The following is a 22255-nucleotide window of genomic DNA, read 5'->3' on the forward strand; positions in this document are numbered from 1 at the left end:
ACAGTAGAGATAGTTTTAAGGTTGTTGGATAAGATTGGTGAAGATTGGGTGGATTACAAATGAGAAACTTATAAAATTGTAGTCGTACCATCAGTAATGTAATTTCTTTGATTGAGGGAAATTTGCGGCGGCCCGCAACAGGAGGATATTTTTCTGGATGCGCGGCTGTAAAATAAGTTCGACAGATTGTATAAAAACTTGTCAAGTCTATCGTCTCCATCAGACGGGAATTATGACTTAAGATGTTCCCTGAGTAGAACGTTGATATCTTCATACTAGTCGAATTTCATGCATAATTAATTATTTTTCTATTATGAACCATTTCCATATGTCATGTTGAAAGCCCTTCACCCAAACCTGGCCATCCCTTGCAAGTGAAGGACCTGGGACCTAGCCAATTAACTCCTCATCGTGATATACGCATAATTATCTCAAAATAATGAAGTCTTGATGATATCATTTGGTTTTACAATGTTCAATGATAATTGTTTAATTCTTTTGGAAGCGAATTTGAAGGAAATATCAAGGGTAATGCGCAGCTTTTTCCTAAGACAGCAATGGTAGTAAAAATACGATGCGATATACACAGCTTGGAATTAGTTGTTTTCTAGTTTGCTGGTGTCAGAAAATCTGTTTAATCAGATCCCGGGTTGTTAAACAACTCTTTTCCTGTTTTTTCCTGTCGGTTTCATATGATATCAACACATAATTAGGGCGCTTTAAAAGAGAGTGAAGCAAGACTCACCCAAAATCTCCACAGAGTTTCAACTTGTAAGGAGGTTTAATATCAGCGCAGCGCTTGTAAAAGAAGGGTACAACTTCGCCAAAGAAGCAAAGTGAACGGAAGTTTCCAGTCTTGTAAGTGCTGTTTTAATGAGGTTTAACAATGTCTCTTTTAGGGTGGTGTGGTGGCTCTCGATCTTCTATCGTCTGTTGAGTTTGCTTCATTACGTGAGTTTGGCCCTAAAACCCACTCAAAAAAGTTGATATTGCTTTCGTGAAAGCAAAGGGTCTGGCTGGTTAACAATAAGCTTAGTTGCAGTTAAAACCAAATTCTGTGACTTATTGAGTGAACTTAAGGATTACTAAGATTACTCAAGAAACCACAAACCACAAAAGATGCAAATTGTTTTCAAAAACGAAAATTACATTTTCTGAAGACAAAATATAAATTTAAGTTGAAATTCACCAGGTCTTCAGGAAATGCAGAACAGTACGATTTTTCATTATGTCTTTTGATTTCACAATTCAGGCAGTAATTCGACTAAAGGGGGAAATGAATCACAAAAAAAGGCATCCGGAACAATATTTTACCATTTGTTTGTCAGACTCCGACAAACGAAAGTTTGGCATATTTAGAATTTTCCATTTTTATTTCCCATTCTGGTTAGGCCGCAACTATATTTTTCAATCTTTCACAACTTCTGCACATAAACATCGAATTTATAACTTATGTCCTAAAGTCATTTGGTGCGACATCTAGTCTCAAAGATGGCATTTCATGTCTCACGTTTGACGAGATAGTTCCTCTTGGTATGCAATAACATACGTTGAATCCTGTTACAAGAGGATTCATCTTATTTCACTCATTTTCTGTTTATCCGCGTTCATCACTAAGTCACTTCATAAAAGCCATCCTTTGCTTCACCGACCAAGCAGAAATTTATGTCAACCAATTTGTCTTATGTAATTTGTCCAAGCAATTCAGTTCTCCAAATATCCGTCCTTTTGCATTTGCAACATTGGCTTTCTGAGCCATCACATTTTAAGATCTTTAAGTGTTAATCAAACTTTTTTCTTTTGAATTTTCGTCAGAAGTTAAAGTAAAGATTATCGCATGTTTCCTAGTTCGATTGCTTTCGACGGTTTTAACTTTAATTTGTTGAGCTTCCATTACCCTCAGAGTACTCCAATTAAGTTGTGCTATCGTTAAAGTCTTTTCTTTCCGCTCTCATTGTATTTCACGTTGACTTGTTTTAGAACTTATTAAGATCAATGCAAAAAAAAAAAAAAAAAACCGCTTGTGCAAACTGAATCATTTATAATCATATTACCACGAGTTTCTACTTCTGTTAGTTCCCCAGAACTTTACATTTGTTTTCCCCGTGTTTTTTCCTTGTCTCCCCACTTAAGAGTTTTCAAAAATAAATCTTACTTTTCAAAGATTTTCACGTTCAGTGCTAAATAGCGGGAAGATATATTTAATGATCATAATATAAAACTGCCCAAAAATGAGCCGTTAACTTTTCAACGATAACCTTCCTGCATTTGTCAAAATTAAACTCAATTTTAACATACATATAAAGTGCAACGCAAAAAGAAGTCGTTTTGTAATCATCAATTTTTAAAATACCACGTAATGCTTTTCAAAATGTCAACATTTAACAGGAAACATGGAACCATTGTGTAATATTCTGTACATTAAGTCGGAAATGAATTTTAAATTAACCTGTCACTGAAGATTCTCCTGATAACATTCCTAACAAGATATGTTCTTGTTAAAAGATCTTCATTGAAAACATTGAAGGCCTAATAAATGATTAAAAACGATCAAAATAAGAGTATATTACTCGGCGGTTTTAAGTTATATTCAGGGTGCAGGGAATAAATCTCGGTATAAATAGAAAATACTACGAACGTCATACAAATCAACGATTCCAAGGAAAATGGATTTAATTTGGGAAATGAAATAGGCGTCAAAATAATTTAAAAGATATGAAAACGTATCATGACAGTGGACATGCACGACCTAGAATCCTAGCCTTACGCAACGTCCACACTACGCCGGAGGAGTGATTTGAAAACGCAACAATCACCGCTCGTTTGCGTTTGAGTAAACCTCTAGAGGGAAATCACATTACTATCATGATGTCATCGTTTTCGGAAAGCTCCGTTTTCAAAATGTGCTCTGTCCACAGTAAAACGCACAGCCAGCATTTTCAAATTCCTCCGGTTTGAGGAGAGTTTTCGAAAAACCCTGTTTTCTTGTCGGATTAGTGTGGGCGGTAGGCCGAACCGTAGAAATAAAGCTGCGTTTTCAAATCCGTCCGTGTGTCTCCCTCCCTAACTGATTCGCAACTGAAACAGAATCGTTACCAGGGAAATGGTTAATGGAGTTGTAAGCCCATACTATACTGTGAGCACGTAATGATGACCACTAAAAACAATATAAAGTATAAAAATTTCAGGTGTTGTGGCTTAACATCCTTTCTAGTGCCTCAGGAAAGCATTTAATGATGTGAATTCTTCGATATTAAACAGGCAACAATCAGCCAGTGGGTACATCAGTGTTGAAGACGTTTTTCTCAAACTCGTTGATAATCCATCAAGTTTGAACAAAGGAAATCAGGATCGTGACGGTGTTTGGATATCTGAGTTAGCATAGATTTTTACGATGTTAATTCGCAATTTTCTCCTTAGGTTTAGCTTCAAACACTCAAGACAGTGTTTGACCACATTTCCAAACACTTCAAAGTTCGTCAAAAATACTCCGCTGCGCGCCTTATTTTCAACTCTCTTCTCGGTGTTCGGAAATGTAGTCAAACACGGTCTTTCGTGTTTTACATATTACGTCCAGATCTATCTTTCAATTCTGAACTTATGCATTTAGGTTTGCCTGGTTGTCATAATCACACGATGTGGATTACTTCACACTTTGGCGTACTTCTTTTCACTATCTGCACGATGGAAAAAGGTAACAGAAAAGTACTTTTAAATGTACGTATATACCTCTTACAAGTGTCTTCTAGAAATGATGTCTAAACATACCTTCTACAGCTGGAGATAAGATATTTATTTTTAAAAAACAAAGCGATTTGTATGTATTGTGGGCCAGTTTTAACTTCAAGCCGTGAAAATGCTGAGTGTTGTTTTCAAGGACTCAGATAACAATTAAAAAGTCTTACAGGACCCCTATGACAACAGAACTTTCAAATACTGATGGGTTAATCCTGTTTAAAAATTCGTTTGTTATTATCATTATTATTATTATTATTATTATTATTATCATTACTGTTTTGTTCTTGTCATTATTATTATTATTATTATTATTATTATTTTAAAAAAAATTGTTCTTCGAATCTTCTCTGAAGTCAGTAATCCAGCTTGTCTTGGTTAGATCAACTGCTGATATTTTAACGCCATGAAATATCCTAACCAAAACTATTTTAGAAATATAGCACAGTAAATGAGCTTTCTCTTTCTCATTCAGTATGCCTGCAATAATTATTTACTAGCTTTTAAATTACAGCGAGATAGATATTACCGAGTGCATTGATTCTTACTGTTGTTGTGTTGCATTACTTTAGTACTTATGAACTAGGATCTGGGTTTGTAGCTTTCTCTAACGGAAATTGGTCGCTATTTTTCTGTTGTAAGTTAGTAAAAGATAAGGAAAGATCATCAGCAAGGTGAGGGAAAGAGTTCATGTAACGTTCTAGCTGAATTTAATAAGGTGTTTGTGGGATTTAACTGGAGCTATTTCCCATAATCTCCCTTCAGTTTTAAATACAACAGAGAACTTTGCACTAACCATCACGCGCCTATAAACACGCCTCTTTTTGTTAAACTCTCTTTAATTTTTGTTTTCAGTTTTGGTTACTAATCAAGAGCGGACAGGATTTGGCCTAGAGGATTATCAGGGTAAGGTGCTTTTCGACGTACAGTTGTGAGATTCCAAAACAGTTGAATGAAAGTACAGGTAGCACCACTTCATCTACCTCAGTTATGCATGTGAGGCATAAGTTTTGCATCAGCTGCCCTGTATTAACAATTCCTAGAAATGGAAATCCATTTAAAGGTCAAAAACTATAAAACGTCACCACTGCAGTTTAAATATTGCGACCTAACTTTTTCTCCGATAGGATCTGTTTACCATTAAGGTTACCAGTAAAAAAATAAACTATTTTCAAACTATTTCTGTCATCTCCCATGCAGCTTATTTTGGCCTCGTTTATCAGTACTCAAACAGATCTCGTTTTACTTTTTATATTGATATATTTAGTGAAGCTAGCTCTCTTCATTTTGTTGAAAAAAAAGCGATTGCTGCCTAAGAGACGTCCATAATCAGGATCATAGCTACGGCTACTAAGGGAGGTTTTCTCTAATAAGCTATCCCATGTCCTCTTTGCCAAGATAACCAGCCACCGAACATAGAATGTCCTGATGATGTGCTGGCCAGCACAGACACCAGCAAGCCAACTAGGAAAGTGCAATGGAGATGGCCAATGGCAAGAGATAACTCGGCTTACCCACCATTAATTACCAGCTTCCCGAGAGATACCATCTCTCCTTACGAGTTTCCGATCGGCACATCACGCATAATCTACACGGCCACGGACAGGAGTGGAAATTCACAATCATGCGTTTTTACAGTCACTATTATTGGTAGGAACAGGAGCCATAATCGGGGACGGAGACCGTAAGTCTCGGGATTCGCGCGCACCTATGATATGGGACAATTTTTCTATTTTTAGAACAAATTGCGCCATCCTGACGTCATATATCCGCGCGGATTCACGCACGTGTCGGGGGCTCTCGCGTGGATGTTGTCACGTTGTGTGATCAAATGGTGAGAGTTGAGAGATTCTTTTGCGTATTTTTCACAGCGATGGCAGGGAATAAGGCAGGGAATACGAACCAGGGCGCTTATATGTAGTTTTATGCTCTGAGCTAACGAAAAAGGTGGTTTTTTCAGGGTCGAAAACAAGACTTCAATCTCGCGCTGGGAATGAATACTAAGATCTGCTCGCGCTAGTTGTAAGCTTACGCGTATGTTTTTGCGTTTGTTCTGACTCAAGAATATAGCAAGAAAACTCTACACTCTGGTATCGAGTTAATTTGTGAGTTTCTCAGACAATGGTTCATCATAACCAAAACCTGTTCTGACGGTTTCTTATTGTTTCTGCTTGTTTGGTGAGTTTGCAAAAGTTTTTGAAAGGAAAGTCTGACGCGTACAATTAGCTCATTTGCATAGTGCAGCTCGTGCACTTCAAGTCCGAGTCGGTGTTTGAATTGTCAACAAATCTTGACAAAGATTTCTTTCGTTATCTTTTGTGCATGCTGAGATGCTGTAACAAATTTCACGAACGCCAAAAAGGCTACTAACATCATGTGTGTTTCTTCAACATAAGCATAGTGAAGTTTTACACTGCGAAAATGAAAATAGACAAGGAGTTCTGATAGCTCGATCAACAAACTCGAAATCGTTATTCCAAGTTGATTAAAGAAAGCGTCATCGTAACTTTGCTGATTATTTCTGCTTTATTCACATATTTCCAGCTTAGCTTTTAATATGTTCTCAAACATTTATCAATCTTAAACATATTTAAAAACTATAGAGTTATTGTTTGAGTTCGATGTACGCTTTCACACGAAAGAGCGGCGGAAGTACAATTTGTCATGTTTACTGACTGTACTGAAAACACGCATCGGCGGGCGCTCTCATTCATTGACAACAGAGAATTTACTGGATTTTTACACGAATAAAACTGAGCAGTATCTACGGACGTAAAGTTATTGGGCCTTGAATGAAACATCAAGCGTTGCTTAAAATTCAAGCGAAACTCAAACTAGCAATTATTTTGTTTTACTTTTCGGTCGCGATAGACTGACAAATTCCTCGCAAGTGTGTGGCAAGAGGAGCTAGGAAACTATGAAGCCCTGAAGCTCTCCTATACCTAAATATATCCAGCTAGTTTTTTGCTGTGTAATGGAAAAGCTGTTAATCTTCAACATATGTGAAATTTAAAGTGGAGTAATGTACAACTCATGTAAAAGAAGCATCCGTCGGAACACAACTTGGTCAGCGATATATATAAGCTTACAGCGGAACATACCTAAATTCGACACTGTCTTACTTCACTCAAACTGGAGCAGCTTACGACGAAAATACTTAAGCAAAATTCCAACAGACGTGAACACGTTGAGTTGTGGGCCAAAAACATGAAAATTTTCGGGAATTTCGGACGCCATTTCCTCCGCGCGACATCCGCAAAAATCCTCGCAGCATGTACGCGCGTGTGCCGCAGGCGATGGCACAATTTGTTCTAAAAATAGAATTATTGTCCCATATCATGGGGACAACCCTAATACTAGAAATGGCGCGCGCTTACGGTCTCCGTCCCCGATTATGGCTCCTGGTAGGAATACATGCACATTGTTTATTACTCGAGGTCTGAATGGCCATGAGGTGATGCTCTATGAGATGTGCCTGCAGGGAATCATGGTAGTTGCATTCATCAAAAAAATATCCGGTCTCAGATGATGAAAACAGCTACCATGATTCCCTGCAGGCACATCCCATAGAAGGCAAGACAATTTACTCTCACGGTGCCTCATTTCGCCCAGGTGTACAAATGGGTACCGGCGAATTTAATGCTGGGTGTAACCTTGCGATGGACTAGCATCCCATCCAGCATAGGGGGGTGTAGAAATACTTCTTGTCGATTCATGCTACAGAAACTGGAATAAGCTCTGGCCTGACGGGCCACTTGGCTCGTATGCAGACCCCTATAGGGAATGGGCCATTGGCACAACAGAGCTCGTTTACGTGTTGAGCCACTTGACAAGGGATTTAACTGATAGCTGAGGATTGGTCAGAACTTAAGAGTGCCTGCCTGTAAAAATCAGACAAATTCTTAATTTCGCGGCAAGGGTCGAAAATTCGATTTCGCTCATATTCCTATGGTAGATAGGCTAGGGTATGACAAAAACTACTGGATAGCTTTTTTGGCAAAATATCCTTTTATTTCAAAGAAATATGCAAATTACCAAATTCCGTTAAAATCGTCATTTGACGCACCATTTCATTAAACAAGTTTGAGAGCTTCGCATGCAAAACCACATCATTCTTCCGTCTTTAAAACACTCAAATATTTTTGTGCAATGTTTAATTGTGTACTGGGTTGATTTTAGGGAATGTTGCGGTTTTAGTTGGGTGCAAAATAATTAAATTTCGAAGACTTGTATTTCATTCACTTAAAAGTACTTCGTAAAAATAATTGATTTTCACCATGTGCGAAACCTTCCAATGGATTAAGCTTCTGGTGGTTGAATCGCAGAAGGATGGTCTACAGATTCCTGTAAAAATTTCTTTGGGCAAATGATTCAAGTAGCAATAGATCAAACGATGATCAAACGTAATGTTTTGGTGGAGTGCAAAGCAAGCAACTGTCTACAAATCACTTAGCCGTTTTTGACTTAGATACAGTGGTGATCATATGTGTCGAAAGAGGGTCATAGATTCATGGTACTCGACCATTAAATAAGTTGACAGTTGGCGATGTACATCGGACGTAGTGTAAACAAAAGCAACCTTCTGCTTTATGTGCGACGAATGGTGACGGAAACACGTCAAATCGGTTTTTGGACCTGCCTTTTACCGCAAATAAGGTTAGAACATTTCGAAATTATCAGTTCTGTGTCTATTTCAACTTAATATAGCTCAAGACATGTGGCGCGTGCTAAAATGTATGTCTAACCCGTAAACTGAAATTTGACGACGGACGGTCAAATATCTGCATTTTTAACGTACTTTGAAAAGCTCTCGCGTCGCTCACAATCATTTGACCAAAGAAATTTTTACAGGAATCTGTAGACCATCCTTCTGCGATTCAACCACCAGAAGCTTAATCCATTTGAAGGTTTCGCACATGGTGAAAATAAATTATTTTTACGAAGTACTTTTAAGTGAATGAAATACATATCTTCGAAATTTAATTATTTCGCAACCAACAAAAACCGCAACATTTCCTAAAATCAACCCAGTACACATTTAAACATTGCACAAAAATATTTGAGTGTTTTAAAGACGGAAGAATGATGTGGTTTTGCATGCGAGGCTCTCAAACTTGTTTAATAAAATGGTGCGTCAAATGACGATTTTAACGGAATTTGGTAATTTGCATATTTCTTTGAAATGAAAGGATATTTTGCCAAAAAAACTATCCTGTAGTTTTTGTCATGCCCTAACCTATCTACCATGAAAATATGAGCGAAATCGAATTTTCGACCCTTGCCGAGTTATTTTCCATATTTATGGACAGGGACTCTTAAAGATGCTCAGCCAAGGTATTTTGAGTTATTTTGGATTCGTACAAAATAGCATTTAAACTGAAGAGAACCTGAAACAGTAGTTTACTAAGATAGATAAACATCAAAGAGATAATAATAAACCATAAAGGACCAAGAAGAATATTAACAGAGATAACTAACGTCGAACGTGAAGGCTACGCTTTTCAAGATGCGCGAACCGTGACGTAGTTCGTTTAACTCTCAGCTGAGAAATGAAACACTTTTAGGTGGTAGCTGAGTTCTGAGATCTGCAAAATTTACTGAGAGCTGAGAAATGGGTTGGAATTTTAACCGACAGTAGAAAAATATAATCGCTGAAAATTTACCTGATTAATGAGGTTTCGGAATCAAAATCCAGACCCTCGTGGTAACAAATCTTCCCTTAGGTTCCTTTGTCAAAGGATGCAATATAAGTTGTCCACTACTTCAACGTCTTTATTTTGCACTATTTACTAATTTTACATTACTATTATAAATATAGAAAGCGAAATATTTGTTACACATGGTTATGGAAAAGACTAAAAAGATATGTGAGTGGTAACTAGAGTAACTACTGGCTTTTGTGGTGTTTACCACCATGTTAAACTAAATGCGGTACTGCCTTCTGTGATAAAATGTACTGTAATGCTCTGGGCTTGGTGAATAACAAAACGAAACTGCGGTAAGTTAACTTAATGTTGGTTTAGTGCACATTTAAAGCGTGGTTTGACTGGCGAAATAAACTCGAGTATGCTTCTGCGGCAGTGTGCGTTAAGCAGAAGACAACCGTAAACATAATAGAAATAAAACATTGCTATATTTCATTTTTATTTTTTTTTAGATGACGAACCCCCCAAACTCACTTGCCCCAAGGACATACACGTAAAGAAAACCAGCGCTGGAGACACTGTCAAAGTTGACTGGCCTCTGCCAATCTACGAGGATAACTCTGGAGAAACTGTCGCTTTGTTTACAGAGTCTGTCACAGGCTCGGGCTTCAGAGTGGGTCGATATCAAGTTAAATACGAGGCCGCAGACCGATCGGGAAATAAAGCTTTTTGTACTTTTGCCATTGTTGTTTCAGGTTCGTTACGACACCTATTTCTCTCACGATTTCATAGAATGATTTATATGGAAGACTCTTGCACCAATTTAAACAGTGAGGACGTGGACCCATCGATTATTTATAATTATATTGCTAGCTCCGCGATGCCGGCAAGATGAACCGAATCCGGCGCTGTGATTGGCTACCCGAGTGAGCAAAATGGCGCCCGCTCGGGATTACCCACTGTGTCCCGCAAGGAAATAATGTTCATTTTCCATATAATAAACCCTTTAGTGACCAAGCTTGTTAGGTCAAGATGGCAGGACTGAATGGTTTGATCGTTCTTTTTTGTGGACCTGGTCCATAAACACGCAAAAAAAGAACTTGGCCAATATCCAGCCATCTTGACTTCAAAACCCATGCCTATTGGAGCTCACAAAGCGTACATTAAAAGTTGTTATTTTCTTGACTTTTTTTTTTAGTTCCCCCCAAAATAGTTTTCTTAAATTTCAGGTCCGATATGTGCATCGTATCAACCGCCACTGAACGGACTAATGTCCTGCGCACATTCGGACATGTTAGGCGGGACTGCGTGCACTCCTCAGTGTAATCTGAACAAGGACTTCAGCAGAATTCCCGCCAATATGTACATTTGTCAATCAACTGGTGAATGGTACGTTTGGGACCACCGCCCAAGTGTGTCACAGGAATTGCCTTGGCCGAACTGTACGGGTGGGTATCCCTGTGGTTATAAAAGCGCGATAAAAGTGTTTTAAAGCTAATGCCGTGTTCATCTTAAATCATCACAAACCCTCATACTAATGGTCTTTTATTTTATTTTTTTGAGTTTTTCTTAGTTCAGTTCTAACAATACCAGCAAATGCTTTTCTTCACAAACTTTTCGTCGTAGATTGTCCATAACTGCAACAGCGGAAACACTCATTCGAGAATTCCAACTCGTATTCCATTAGTTTCTTCCTTCTTTCTTTCAGATGTTGTCAAACCAGGTTCTCTCCGAAAGAGCGAAAGTTGGCAGAGCATTGCTGGCGACTGTTTCGATCCTTCTTTCCGAACACAGGCAAAACAAAACCTTGTGCAAGGTTTCAGAAGCGTTTTTGGGTGGGACATGGGTTTACTTGCGTCCAATGTGAAGATTTCTTGCGGAAAGAACAGCAAAAAAATGGAAAAGCATTTTGTCAGGAAGGTAGTTTTGATATGAGTTGACCGTTTTTAATTTTGCTAAAACGTGAGCTATTTCATCGCCCTCCGTTCTCCGAGTCACTCTAGCTATTTCCAATAGCTATTTTTCGACATTTTAAGTCAAAACTACTTTATAAGTGTGAGTCATGCAAAGTAAAAGTATTGTTGGTGATGAAAGTAATCTGTACTGAAAGTAATGTAGCTACATATATGTTTTACAAATAAGAAAATAAGAAAATTACTCAAGAAAATAAATAAAATTTTCCCTAAGCGGTCCTTCTCTGTACTTCAACTCGTGAAATCCTACCCTTTTATATACCTTACACCGGAAACCGTGCCCCCTTTATGTGGAGTCTCGCCTTATAGTCCACTACATGCCCAAGGGGAAAATTGGTCTTTTTTCAAAATCCGTCTATGTGTATTTCTAAAATCAAACTTTGATTTTTTTTCCTTTTTTTTTTCCATTGCCAGATATATTAGCTAGACCGTGGGACTACTCGCTAGTATTCCCACCACCATCTTCGCTGACTAACATCTTGACTTGTAACCAATTTCTAGATCTTGAAAACAACAGCACAACATTCTGCAGGGAGTGTAACCGGACAGTACTGACATCGAGAGAAAGTAACCTTTGAGAGGCGTAAACTTTCTAGCCACGCCCAGTTTACTGTGAACGGATCAAGTGCTATGCTGAGTTGCTTTGAACTGAGGAAAAAAATCAGTACTATATAAATTTAATTGCTTTATTTAGTGAATTTAATTGTTTATTTCGGCATAATTATATCATGTGTGGAAACCAGAACCACAATTTATGTCTACAGGGTAGTGTTTAAATAAAGATTGGAATTCAACATACGGTCTAAGTTTCAATCACTACCGTGTTGATGGTCAATCTATGCATATGCCACACAATTTTCTTATTTTGATCAAGCCTCGGAGATCAAAATAATGAACAGACTTGTCAGATAGGCCCCTCTTCGGTGATGACCCGCCTCATACGAGAGCATTCGGTCAAGTTATCTCAGGAGCTTAGCTAAGAACCCACAACGCTTTTTATCACAGAGGTTCAGCGAAATACTAAGCTACCTGCTTTTCTTAATTTGGGTCATGAGAGTAAGTAAGAAGTAAATAAAATTGTTTTGGCATTTCATCAGATTTACTCAGCTAGCACATTATATCGTCCCAACTAAAAAATTATGAGAAAGTAAAGCAAACAACAATTTTTATATCATTAACAACATCAGATCAACAAACATTCTATAAAGTAAATCCATATTCTCGATTTCAATTCCTTTTCTGTTCACTAGCTGGAATTATTTTCACAGTAGACCTGAATTCAACTCCTCCCCTACCTTTTTCAATAAGTTGGGGCTTGGTTTTAACCTCGTAATGTTTAATTTAAATCATCTCTTTCTGTCGCTTTATTACTTGGCCCCTTTAGCCGTTGTGCCACAAATGCCGAGACTGAGGGTAAGTAAAGTTATTTTTATTTATTTTTTGATTTACTTTGGTGCTCGTTGTCAAAAAAAGCATCCTTAAAACGTTCTGTTCACAGTGAGTAAGCTGACAAACGGCCCAATCCCCGATCAGCCCCAGTTCCGAGCCTGTGTCATGCACTGGGACTCAACAAGCCGGGTGCCCATCTACGAAGCAATGGTTGTTAAACAATATAATTAAGATTTGGCAAGTATTCCATCAAATTTTCTAGGCCAGCAGATAATATGGTTCCCGCTTGGAAAGTGCCTTCTCGTCCCCCAGGTTTTCGATCGCGCGGCCATCTTTTTTCCTCGAGGTTTCTTTCGCGTCCGAGTCACTCGCGACGAACTAAGCGAAAGAGGGTCTATTCATGGTCTAGCCATGCTGTATCAATTTTAACAGTTAACTGTAAATCACAATGAGGAATAGCATTTTCATAACGAGAGAAATTTATTAGAGATTAGAAAAACCAATGGCTTATGTTAAACGAACGAACACCACAGAAATAACCAAAGCGGCAAACATCCTCACCGACGTATCCAATAATTTGAATGTTCGAAACTACACTTCATGTGAACAAAGTTCAAATAACTCGTGACGACACTGCATCCAAGAGAATGTTCCCCGTCACCGGCGTATCCAAGAATGTGACCGCCAATTTCGAAACACTTCATGTGATCGATGCTCAAATAACTCGTGACAATGAAGAGAAGGTTGCATTTAGAGAATATTCGACACTCTCGCTAAATACATGAGTGTTTTGAATTGCCTGTCCCTCTCGGTTGCCCGCAAAAATCTGGTCATACGAAAACCTGTACAGCGGCTGTGAGCAGAAAATGTCCTTAATACTTGGGATAGATCCATGCCAAAACGCTACACCTCCAACTTATTTGTCCTTTTTCACGGCCTCATCTTCAATATTATTTAGTATCATTGCGTTTGTTGGAAACTCTCTTGTGGTTGTTGCTGTCATCTGGAATCCTTACAAAGACTTGCGGAAACCGTTTTACTACTTCGTAGCGAATCTTAGCATTGCGGACCTTCTCGTTGGACTCATTTTAGGGCCTTTGTCTACGATATGGCACATCCTCGAGGGACTTGAACAGGGGCAGTCTAGAGACTTTACCTCGCTACTACGTGTAGTGCGCTTCATTTTGTGCACCGCGTCACTTCTCAGCCTAACAGCCCTGGCGCTAGAGCGCTATCTCGCCATCATGCACCCACTGAGTTACCAAACCAGGCTCAACCCTGTCAAGGCCTTCTTGGTTTCCGTTGTCGTGTGGATTGGGTCCATTCTCCTTTCGATGATCTACTTCTTTGTGGAGTACAACATACATCGCTTTATCTTTGCGAACACTACTGTAGCTGTTACCATCGCTACGCTGATCTTTACGAACGCGAAGATTTTGAAGTATTTGCAACACCAGATGCAACAATGGGACGACTTGCACGACAATACTGAAGAGAACTTGATCATGAAACAGTTGATGATGTGGGAGAAGAAAATGACGAAAACACTGGTGATTGTAATATTGTTGTTTGTAGTTTTTTATCTCCCATCGTGTATTTTTGTTTACATCATCAACCTCTGCACAAATTGCGATTGTGTGTTTATTCATTGGATAAGGGACATTCAGTGGCTTCTTGTAATGACCACTGCAGCCGTGAATCCATTTGCATACCCCTGGAGATTGGAAAACTTTCGAAGGATTTTTAGGAGGATCGTGAAATGTCGCGCGTGCAGGAGTGACTATTAGGTCCATGCCAGTTTTGAACCACAATCATAATCAACCGTGAATGCTGAGGGTCTTAAAACAACCTTGAAAGATGCTAATTGATATAGAAGACATAAAGTAGACAGTCGAAGAAACGGAAAAGCAGAACTTATGCAAGGTCATGGCTCAAAAGACCCATGGCGGCCGTAAACCGGTGGGGGTTAAAATGGGTAGTACACGGGACGTTTGAATCTATGATGACTGTCCCGTGGGGTATACGTGACAAATCAACATCGCACACCGCTGCTGACTGACTATCACTTTATTTCGGTTGATATATATCAAGCGACCGTTAGACTGGAGTAGCAGAACAAGAATGTGTCCGAGTAAGAATTTTCAATTCCAGTGCTCATGCCTTCGCTTATTTACACGTCATATCAATCCTGTACCGATAGTCTACTGTGATGTTTGAAAAATAAGACGGTATGTGACGACAGAAGGATTAAATCCATTGACCTTTTCAAAGCCCTAGTCAGACGGCGCGTGATAGTCGATAACAGGTCCGGGAGAATTTAACTATCCTCGAATATTATACGTCGTTTGACCCGGCAGGGCTTCAGATGTCTATCCCTCTCAGCCTTCATTTTAAAAATAAATTCAGAAGCGTTCATTTGTAAACAGTCAAACATTTAATGATTTATTACTGATGTAAATCACACGTTTCGTTCATGCTCATATGCCACAATAAATGGCGCGCCCATGGCACGACGAATAGGTCTGGGCCAACAAAAAAGGTTGAAAACATAGTTTTTGACATCAGATAAAATTCACACGATTCGTTCATCCTCATATGCCACAATTAAAGGCACGACGAAAAGGTCTGGGCCAACCAAAAAAGCTTGAAAAATTGGTTTTTGAGAAGCCTTGCATCTTTAAAAAAATTATTTGTTTAAGTCCATTGTTGACTCTTACTTTCATGAAGTTTCATGATCAATTTGGTCTCGTTTGTACAAAGTCATCCATGTTTTCTCAACGTTATCCCATATTGGTCATTACCTGAAAAGAAGGGGGCTTAGGCAGAGCAAAGGGATGGCATTCGGGAATTCTACGCTAACTCAGATCCCTGCTCTTTAAAAGTGTTTATACTGCTAACTTAGTTCAGACGAAAACAGAAGATATATGTAATACAAAAAAAAATTGAGTTTGACACAAGCATCGGATAAAATTTGGTCAATGCGAGCGATCAATTCCAAAAGGTAATATGAAAAATTGGCCCTAGCGTGGGTTCACGTTTTCCAAAATACGTATAACTCGGCCATTTCCTGTTGTTGTTAAGCAGGGAAAACTACAAAATGATTTATGACGCACGTGCTTGTTTGTTGACGTTCTCTTTGCCGTTGCCACCCTTGACCAAGTTGTTAGACGGCTGACTTGATAGTATCTCGTGGCAACGCATTAGCATTAGCTAACCGCACCGCACGAATTTACGACACCAACGGTTGCGGTAGTATTGCTGTCCTCCATTCCTCAGCCTATCGCCAGGCGAAAGGCAGAGAAAATATAGTTTCTCTGTGAAACCTGTTCCTGTTTGGCTTGCGAAATTCAAGCGTTAAGAATTCCTTATAATTTTTTTGACTCACAGAAAGCCAATCGGAAACCAAGTGTCTGCAAACAAAGAGAAGGTGTCAATTCTTTTACTTGGTTTACGAAAGGTCAAAACGATCGCTGAGAAAAGGTGAGTTTCCTTGCTAATTAAAAAGAAAATTGATACCATTAATTTAATCCTGAATTAATCATCGTCGAATAGTCATATTAACGGATTCGCCCAAGACGCCAAAATATATAGATACATATCAGTATCTATTCCAAGACGTTTAAGAGAGCAAAATTCCTAACAATGTACACTGTGCAAGAGATATTTCACATTCGGTCGATGGCTGTCAGTAAGTGTTTGTGAAATTAAATCCATTACTGTCGTCAAGGAGTTCGGAAAGCTCTGCACTGTATTGCACGCAGTTTTTATCCTTTCCAAACGATTGCACTCGCCACTGAATTCCCTGAATTCGCTGGACTTGATGAATGGGATTAAAGGACTGTTGATAAGCACTTTCCACAAATGTTATGACGTCAGGATCGAACCGGTTTGTATTTCAGTGGCGTAGCAACCGTTCACGCACGTACGCACGTGTGGACCTCTGAAAAATAAATATAAAAACGCCCCCCAATAATTACGCGTAGAGCATGGTATAATTGCTCATATACCATATATGATGATAAACTAAACGAAACTCTTGAATGGCATTATCCGATGACCCAGTTTTTAATTAAAAACAGATATTTGCCTGCAGACTTAATTATCTGCTCCGAGAAGTGAACGGGTTTCTGAGGGCCTCAGGGAATAGATGTTAATCTTAAACAATGACGCCTGCGACACCAAGAACGCAGCAATTATGGAGGACGCCTCGTCTATCAAAAATTGAATTTATATTTTACGTCTGTACCGCGAATTTCGCAATTATCAAGATCTGTTAAGTACTCTTGTCAACAGGTCGATCTAAAAACCTGCTCAAACTAAAATACAGGTATGTAATGCGAGCGAACAATTCCAAAAGGAAATGTAAACGAAACTAGCCTTTGTCCGGGTTCACGTTCTCCAAAATAGGTAGAACTTGGCCACTTCCCGTTGTTGTTTTGCAGAGGATGACATTAAATCAGCAAAATTTATGACGCACTTGCTGAACTCACTTGCTGAACTCTCTTATTGGTTAAAACTCTTTTTACCGACTTTTATAACAAGTGTACTTTCCGATAATGAAGTATGATCTTTTGTATCACGAAGTTTGGTAAGAATAAAACAATTACGTTCTCTTCTCTCCTACTCTTGACAGATGGCTAATTTCGCTGGGTTTGTAAGAACTTTCTACACACTTAATGACCGCGGATCGAACTGCTCGCATTTTAGTGGCGTAGCAATCACATATTACGTACACACGCTCCACAAAACGCGGAGAGAGGAAATTGAAAACGCAGCTTTATTTCTTCGGTAGCCTGCGTAGCAAGCGTTTCCGTGGGGTTTGGAAGTAAAGAAAGACCGGGGAACGGGATTCTCGGTGTTTCATCTGCGCAGAAAATGGGGCGAGTAATTCTTTGCTCCCGAACCCCACAGAAACGCTTGCTACGCAGGCTATTTCTTCGGTTACGCCTACACCGTCCACACTAATCCGTCATGAAAAATGTCCATGGAGCTTTTCGAAAACTCTCACCAAGTGGAGGAATTTAAAACGACCGGCGGCCGGCTTTTCGAAAACAATGGCGTCACGATAACTATGCGATTATACTTCCCTACCCGAATTTTCGTCGAACACAAATTCAAATTCTTCCGGCGTAGTGTGAACGGAAAACATTTAATGCGTTTTCAGAGTGAAAACTCCGTTTTCAAATTCATCCGGCGTAGTGTAGATGGGGCCTCAGTTACATTTCGGAGACTCTTGTGACGCGACCTGGATGCGACTTATTAATTAGCCTTGTATGTGTGTTTATGTTAAATAGAAACAGGTTATTAAAGAGAAAATGATCAGGTGACTTATTAAACAGTGTAATAACTAAAAAGATAAATATCGTTCCCCAATTTACAAGGCACATTTACATTTTACACTGTCTAAGTCCCGTTTAGATAATGAGAATTCCATAGATTATGGTTTGCAACCCTTCCCCGTTTAGGGAAGCATGTCCCGTTACGTCATCGACGAAGCAATGTCACGTGTCATTTGCTACCACTTTTGATATGTTATTTTAGCGGGTCAGATACTGCGACATTTCTTTGAAGCTCTCGAGTTGCATTCTTGTTAAGGTTTAAGACGTTCCACTTAAAAACTCTGCTGGGTGTCATTTCAGAGTTACTAGGATGTGTGGCATGACGGGACGCACGAGACTTCTACTGTAGGTACCGCAGACAAATGGTACGAAGTTTTTCTAGCATTCCTTATATACTCTCACTAGGGTTCTTCGTCTTGCGGCCAGGGAAGGCGTCATAATCTGTTTCAGTGACATGTCGATGATATTAAATAGAAAATAAACCAGAAAGGGCCGATGGAATATGAGACAAGCTTTAAAATGAAATTACGATATTAATAGTGCTTGAAAAGTAAATAGTGCGTTCGAGTCATTCCCGATGCTTTCAAATGATGGCGGAATCCACCGACGCCAATAATCTGGAACAAAACAAGGTCATCACATATCGGATCACGTCTAAACACACGTGAAGAAAGACTTGGGCAGGATAAAAAACGTGCGCGGACAAAACCGGGGAATGCCGATAAATCAAGTAATCCCGTAATGATGAACGAATTACACAACATGAACCTTCCTCTGCTTCTTCCCCTGAGCCAAGTTCAGATCTACGAACTGAACTTAAAGATACCAAAGTACCTACGAATGGATGCTGAGCGCGGCGAGCAGACGTAAATGTCTTGTTTACCCAATGAAAGCCATCGCAATAAACGCTGAGCTTGCATCGAGATGCTTGTCCGGGCGTAAAGGAGCGTTTGATTAATCAATCTAAAACAGATCTTAAGGAATAAAAACCCGGATGATCTGGAATACTTGTCTGAGTATGTCGCTGGCAGTGGGAGCCACGTGTAGTGTTATCATGCTCGGCAATTGAAGTTATTGTGTAGAAAATATCGCACAATTACATAGCCGAGGGCAAAAAAAAAAAAAAAAAGCGCCAGGAGAAACTTAGTACATGGAGCTAAGATAGATTGTCAGTGCTTTAGGTGACCATGCACGGCTACCAATGGCTTGGCCAATGGCTCGTCCACGCAACGAATCGTAAGAGCCCGTAAGTAACGACCTCCGAAAGAAGTTAGCCCACCCCCACCCCTGAAAATAGAGGAACTAAGGCTCAAAAATACAATTATTTTTCCAATCAATAACCTGAATAACGTACGATAAACTGATGACGATTCAACTAGGGAAGGTATAGCTTATTCCAAGAGGCGTCATGAAGCGCCCTGGTAAAACAAACCCCGCAAGTAACAAGAAGGTACTAACAGGATCTTTTCTTCAAATTGAAATTACTAAAATCGACAACTTTGCATCATTTTTAACAGGAACGCACAAAAAGAACGTTTAATTATATTGAAATTAAAAACTCGACCAGAGCAGTTAAATATTAATAAAGCAAACTAACGTAGCAGTGCATCATGAAGAGTAAAAATAGTTTAAGTTATCTTACATCACGGTGTACATTTAAAGTGCCCACCCATGTGTCAGTAACATAAATTTCTAGGCGATTTATAAGAACTCAGTTTTTACGAATTACACCCACAGCCTCAGAGGAATACAGCCCTGTTCTCATAGAACTTAAAAAAAAAAACAAAACAAAACAAAAACACCAGGAGTAGATACTTACAGTAGAAGTCATTTACGTCCCCTCACGGGGTGAAAGATTCTCGCCCATATCAACTTTCTTTTCTCTCGTAAGTTCTCGCGCGTTTAGAGATGCGCCACACACGCGTTTTAGGTGCAGCGATCGTAACCAATGCTTACCTAACTTTTTAAAGATGCTGCTTTTAGTCCTCCCCCAAATCTACAAGTGTATTTCACTCGTGGAAAACTATCCATTTGCAAAGTGTTTGGGTTGGAGATTCTCGCCCATATCAACTTTCATTTCTCTCGTAAGTCTTCGCGCGTTTAAAGATGCGCCACACTCGCGTTTCAGGTGCGGGAATCCGAACCAATGCTTACCTAACATTTTAAAGATGCTACTATTAGCCCTCCCCCAAATCTACACACGTGCCTTTCACTTGTGAAAGTCTATCAATTTGGACAGTGCTTCGGTGAGAGATTTTTGCCCCTGTCAACTTTGTTTTCTCTTGTAAGTTCTCGCGCGTTTAGAGACGCGCCACACTCGCGTTTTAGGCGAGGGGATCCCAACCAATGCTCACCTAACTTTATAAAGATGCTACTTTTAGCCCTCCCCCAAATCTACACACGTGTATTTCACTTGTGGAAGTCTGTCGCTTTAGACAATGCTTGGGTTAAAGATACTCGCCCATTTATAACTTTTTTTCACTTGCGTGTTTTCGCGCGTTTAGCGATGCGGCACACTCGTGTTTTTTTGTGTGGGGATCTCAAACTATATATGCTTACGGGGCTCTTTAAAAATGCTAGTTTCGGCCCTCCACCAAATCTACACAAGTGTATTGCACTTGTAGAAGTCTATCGATTTGGACAGTGCTTGGGTTAGATATTATTTCCCATATAACTTTTCTTTTCTCCAGCGTGTTCTCGCACGTTAAGCGTGGCAGCACACTTGCGTTTTAGATGTGGGGATCCCAAACTTTGCTTACCTCGCTTTTTAAAGATGCTAGTTTTAGCCCTGTTCCAAATTAAATCTCCAACGTGTATTTAACTTGTGGAAGTCTATCGATTTGAAAAGTGCTTGGGTGGATATTTTTAACCATGTCAAATTACTTTTCCCTTGTCTTTTCTCGCGCGTTTAGCTATGCGGCACACTCGAACTTTTGGTGTCGGGGTCTTGAACTAAACTCACTGGGCTTTTTAAACATGCTACTTTTGGCCCTCTCTTAAATTTACCCATGTGTATTTTTTATTTGTCCGAATCTTTCGATTTGGACAATGCATGGGTAAGAGATTCTCGCCCATATCAAATTTCTTTTCTCTCGTAAGTTCTCGCGCGTTTAGAGATGCGCCATACTCGCGTTTTTGGTGTGGGGATCCCAAAGTATGTTTACGGGGCTTTTAAAAATGTTAGATTTGGCCCTCCCCCAAATCTACACGCGTGTATTTCACTTGTGGAAGTCTGTCACTTTGGACAATGCTTGGGATAGAGATTCTCGCCCATTTATATTTTTTTCTCTCGCGTGTTTTCGCGCGTTTAGAGATCCGCCACACTCGCAATTTTGATGTCGTGACCTCAAACTATGTTTACTGAATTTTTAAAGATGATACAGTTGGTCCTTTCTCAGATCTACACACGTGTATTCCACTTGTGGAAGTCTGTCGATTTGAACAATGCCTGGGCTAAAGATTCTCGCCCATTTATATCTTTTTTTCACTCGCGTGCTTTCACGCGTTTAGAGATGCGGCAGACTTTCGTTTTTGGCGTGGGAATCCCAAACTATGCTTACGGGGCTTTTTAAAAATGCTACTCTTGGCCTTCCCCCAAATCTACACACGTGTATTTAACTTGTAGAAGTCTATCTATTTGGACAGTGTTTGGGTTGAAGATTCTCGCCCATATCAACTTTCTTTTCTCTTCTAAGTTCTCGCGCGTTTAGAGATGCGCCACACTCGCGTTTTAGGTTCGGGAATCCCAACCAATGCTTACCTAGCTTTTTAAAGATGCTACTTTTAGCCCTCCCCCAAATCTACACAGGTGTATTTCACTTTTGGAAGTCTATCGATTTGGACAGTGCTTCAGTAACAGGTTCTCGCCAAATCAACTTTGCTTTCTCTAGCAAGTTCTCGCGCGTTTAGAGATACACCACACTCGCACTTCTCGTGTCGGGATCTCAAACTATGCTTACTGGACTTTTTGAAGATGCTAGATTTGGCCCTTTCTCAAATCTACACGCGTATATTTCACTTGTGGAAGTCTATCGATTTGGAGAGTGTTTGGGTTGGATATTCTCGCCCATTTATATTTTGTCTCTCTCGCGTGTTTTCGCGCGTTTAGAGATGCGCCACACTCGCGATTTCGGTGTCGGGATCTCAAACTATGTTTACTGGGCTTTTCAAAGAT

General features: G+C 39.6%; 2 protein-coding genes across 2 annotated transcripts; both read left to right on the forward strand.

Annotated features, from left to right (window-relative positions):
• Positions 1-157: 157 nt before the first annotated feature.
• On the forward strand, positions 158-13240 carry LOC145481979 (sushi, von Willebrand factor type A, EGF and pentraxin domain-containing protein 1-like). Its single transcript, XM_081460563.1, has 8 exons — positions 158-858; positions 3611-3694; positions 4591-4641; positions 5134-5385; positions 9893-10135; positions 10610-10828; positions 11089-11300; positions 11855-13240. The coding sequence occupies exons 2-8, from the start codon at positions 3637-3639 to the stop codon at positions 11906-11908; spliced, it is 1089 nt and encodes a 362-aa protein (XP_081316689.1). The 5' UTR covers positions 158-858; positions 3611-3636; the 3' UTR covers positions 11909-13240.
• Positions 13236-19204, forward strand: LOC145481986 (histamine H2 receptor-like). The gene is made up of 2 exons (XM_081460570.1): positions 13236-14292; positions 16130-19204. The coding sequence occupies exons 1-2, from the start codon at positions 13609-13611 to the stop codon at positions 16214-16216; spliced, it is 771 nt and encodes a 256-aa protein (XP_081316696.1). The 5' UTR covers positions 13236-13608; the 3' UTR covers positions 16217-19204.
• Positions 19205-22255: the final 3051 nt, after the last annotated feature.

This window comes from Orbicella franksi, chromosome 3 (genome assembly GCF_964199315.1).
Source record: "Orbicella franksi chromosome 3, jaOrbFran1.1, whole genome shotgun sequence".
Classification (NCBI taxonomy): Eukaryota; Metazoa; Cnidaria; class Anthozoa; order Scleractinia; family Merulinidae; genus Orbicella; species Orbicella franksi.